This window comes from Colossoma macropomum, unplaced genomic scaffold (assembly GCF_904425465.1).
Source record: "Colossoma macropomum unplaced genomic scaffold, Colossoma_macropomum, whole genome shotgun sequence".
In the NCBI taxonomy this organism is placed as follows: domain Eukaryota; kingdom Metazoa; phylum Chordata; class Actinopteri; order Characiformes; family Serrasalmidae; genus Colossoma; species Colossoma macropomum.
Window position 1 is genome coordinate 96,372 of NW_023495948.1, and position 3,063 is coordinate 99,434.

General features: G+C 46.1%; 1 protein-coding gene across 1 annotated transcript; it reads right to left on the reverse strand.

Moving 5' to 3' along the window:
• Nucleotides 1–1,332: 1,332 nt before the first annotated feature.
• LOC118803719 (chromobox protein homolog 8-like) lies at nucleotides 1,333–2,773 on the reverse strand. Its single transcript, XM_036564204.1, has 3 exons — nucleotides 2,099–2,773; nucleotides 1,530–1,960; nucleotides 1,333–1,479 (listed from the first exon to the last, which is right to left on the reverse strand). The coding sequence occupies exons 1-3, from the start codon at nucleotides 2,265–2,267 to the stop codon at nucleotides 1,333–1,335; spliced, it is 747 nt and encodes a 248-aa protein (XP_036420097.1). The 5' UTR covers nucleotides 2,268–2,773.
• Between the last annotated feature and the right edge of the window lie 290 nt (nucleotides 2,774–3,063).

Below are 3,063 nucleotides of genomic sequence, written 5' to 3' on the forward strand. Positions count from 1 at the left end.
CATCAGCATGATGCAAAAGAAACCTGAGGAAGATGTTAGCAGCAGATCCTTTAAGTCCTGTAAGCTGACGCAGATCGGACTTGTTGTAGCACATGATTTCTCGACAAAACTCGATTAACTCAATTACTAACAATCATCTATGCAAATTCTTTGCATCAAAGCTTCATCTAATCCATAAAACTATATCCAGCTCACTGTGTTTCACATGGATGCTTAATACTGTCGCACAGGGTGCTTATGCTGTGGGCAGATGACATGAAGGAGACGTGATTTGATGGTGTAGATTGCAAAATGGAGAAGAGAGAAAATAGCAAGGGGCAAACAGAAGAGAGACTAGAGAAAATAACAAAGTGTCCAAAGTTTGGATTCATTTCAAGCTGAATAAAACAAAAACATTGTACATCTGTCTTATTTTCTTTTATTGTAGTATTTCTTTTATTATAGTATAAAGTATTTCTTATCTGACTACTTGATTAATCAATGAAATACTCAATTACTAAAATAATTGATAGTCCTCGTGCCATTGTTACAAGATAATTAATGTTTTACCCTTCATCTGTCAATGTTTTGGGGCTCATCTATGTATTTTACTGAGCTTTCAGCCAAAATCCTGTCTCAACTTCAGCAGTTGCCAACTGACATGTAGAGGAAACCCTCCCCCAAGTCTGCTTTGATTGGCTGAGCCAGTGAGTATACTTTATACCCAAAGCTAAACAGCAGAGGACTGTCTCCTCTTACATTATGTTAGAAAATCTCTGGCAGCACAGCTGAGGCAGCAGTAAATTACAGCAGTGACGCCTCCCCCAGTTCACACCCTGCTAACACAGTATATTTCGAGACACAGTGGCACAGCTGAAAAAATGAAGAATTAATGAGAAAAAAAATGGTTATTTGAACTAATAATTTATTAGTTTTAGATTTATTAGTGGGGGCTAACATTTTAAAACTGGCTTAGCAACACCCCCCAGCTTCATCAACTGAATTCATTAATGATGTGATAGTTCAACAGAAACCAGACACGTGTGGATGGAAAGTTGAGAACACTTTAGTCACCAACAACAAACAGCACAAAAGGGCAGAGCAAAATCGTCGTCATGAAACAGGCAAAAAGGTCAAAAACACGGATCAATCAGAAAAGGCAACAGTACCAAAGGGAAGTAGCAAAATACAAAAACGGGTGAAACAAAGCAGTGGTCAAAAACACGGAAGTCAGATAATCAGAATAGAAACGCTCAGTAAGTCTCAAGAGAACAATACCTCGCCACAAATCTAAGCCCAGGCTTAAATACTACTAGTTCCCTATCTCTTGAAAATACACACAGGTGAAAGCAATTAGTATTCCGGTGATTGTGAGCGCTGATAGGAGCGTTCGCGAGAGTCACTGGTCACGTGAGCCCCTACTGCACCATGGGCAATGGAGTCTTGGTCGTAATCAGAGTCCGCATTCGATGGCCGAGTCACATGATCTCCCATGGGATTCTGGGAGATGAAGTCCGTATCATGAGAGCATGCCGTAGGCGTGACAGTACCCCCCCCAAAGAGTCCGGGTGGGCCTCGGCACGAGGACAACCAGGGCGACAACCACTCCCACCACCGGATCCTCGAACCGGGGCCGAACCAGAGCTGCCGAGGCGCTGGATAGGCGAAGTCTCTCCGCGACGATCTCTCAGACGGGCGGGATGTGAACTGGTAAGCCTCCTACGTGGACGGCCTCGGGGACGAGGAGCTGGCTTCTCAGGGTGCTGACTATGAAAGTCCGCGATGAGGCCCGGGTCCAACACGTCTTTGGCTGGCACCCAGCATTGTTCCTCGGGGCCATACCCCTCCCAGTCCACCAGATACTGAAGGAGCCCGCCCCGTCTCCTGGAGTCCAGCAGCCGTCGGACAGCGTAGACTGGGGCCCCCTCTATCACTTCCGGTGGTGGTGGCATGACGTCTGGTGTTGCCTCATCCAAGGGCCCTGTAACAACGGGTTTAAGAAGAGACACATGGAATGAGCGAGATACTCTAAAACGTGGGGGTAAGTCCAACCTATAAGTCACATCATTGATACGTTTAATTATCTTGAATGGCCCAATGTATTTAGGCTGAAGCTTACGGCAACTCCCCTCGGAAGGGCGAAAGTCCTTCGTAGCCAACCACACTCCGTCACCAGGATGAAAGACAGGGGTTTGTCCTCTGTGTCTGTCGGCCTGTTCTTTCTGCCTTTGGAGGATGGTCTCAATGTGCTGGTGAGTCTCCTCCCATACTCGTTCACTACGCGTCATCCAGTCATCCACTGCTGGAACGTCCGTTTGTGATCCAGTCCAGGGTGCTAGGGGTGGTTGGTAACCTAAAATACACTGGAAAGGAGTCAGTCCAGTAGCAGAGCTAGTCAATGAATTTTGTGCTATTTCAGCCCAGACTAAAAACTTCGACCAATCAGAGGGGTTATCATGGCAGAAAAGTCTCAAAAACTTCCCCAGTTCCTGATTTACCCGCTCACATTGCCCATTAGATTGCGGATGATATCCAGATGACAGACTGATGGATACCCCTATGTGCTCGAAAAAGGCGGCCCATACTTAGGAGGTGAATTGAGGCCCCCTGTCTGAAACGATATCCTCCGGGATACCGAAAATTCGAAATACATAATGAAACAATGTCTCTGCAGTCTGAAAGGCACTGGGAATAGTGGCAAAGGGTATAAAACGAACTCCCCTAGAGAATCGGTCTATAACTGTCAGAACTGTCGTGAATCCTTGTGACTCAGGTAAATCTGTGACAAAATCCACAGCGATATGAGACCAGGGTCAGTTGGGTATGGGCAAGGGCATTAATTTGCCGGCTGGTAATGTTTTAGGCATTTTGCACTGTGAACATGTGGAACAGGAAGACACAAAGGAATGAATATCCTGGGTCATTGACTCCCACCAATATCTATCTATCCAGTAGCTTGTAAGTTCGAGTCTCCCCAGGGTGTCCGGAGGAATGAGCCCATGTGATCAGTGAGGTTCTAAAAGGTTCTGGTACATATAGTTTACCTGGGGGACACTGGATGGGTACTTGGACGTGGGGTAAAGC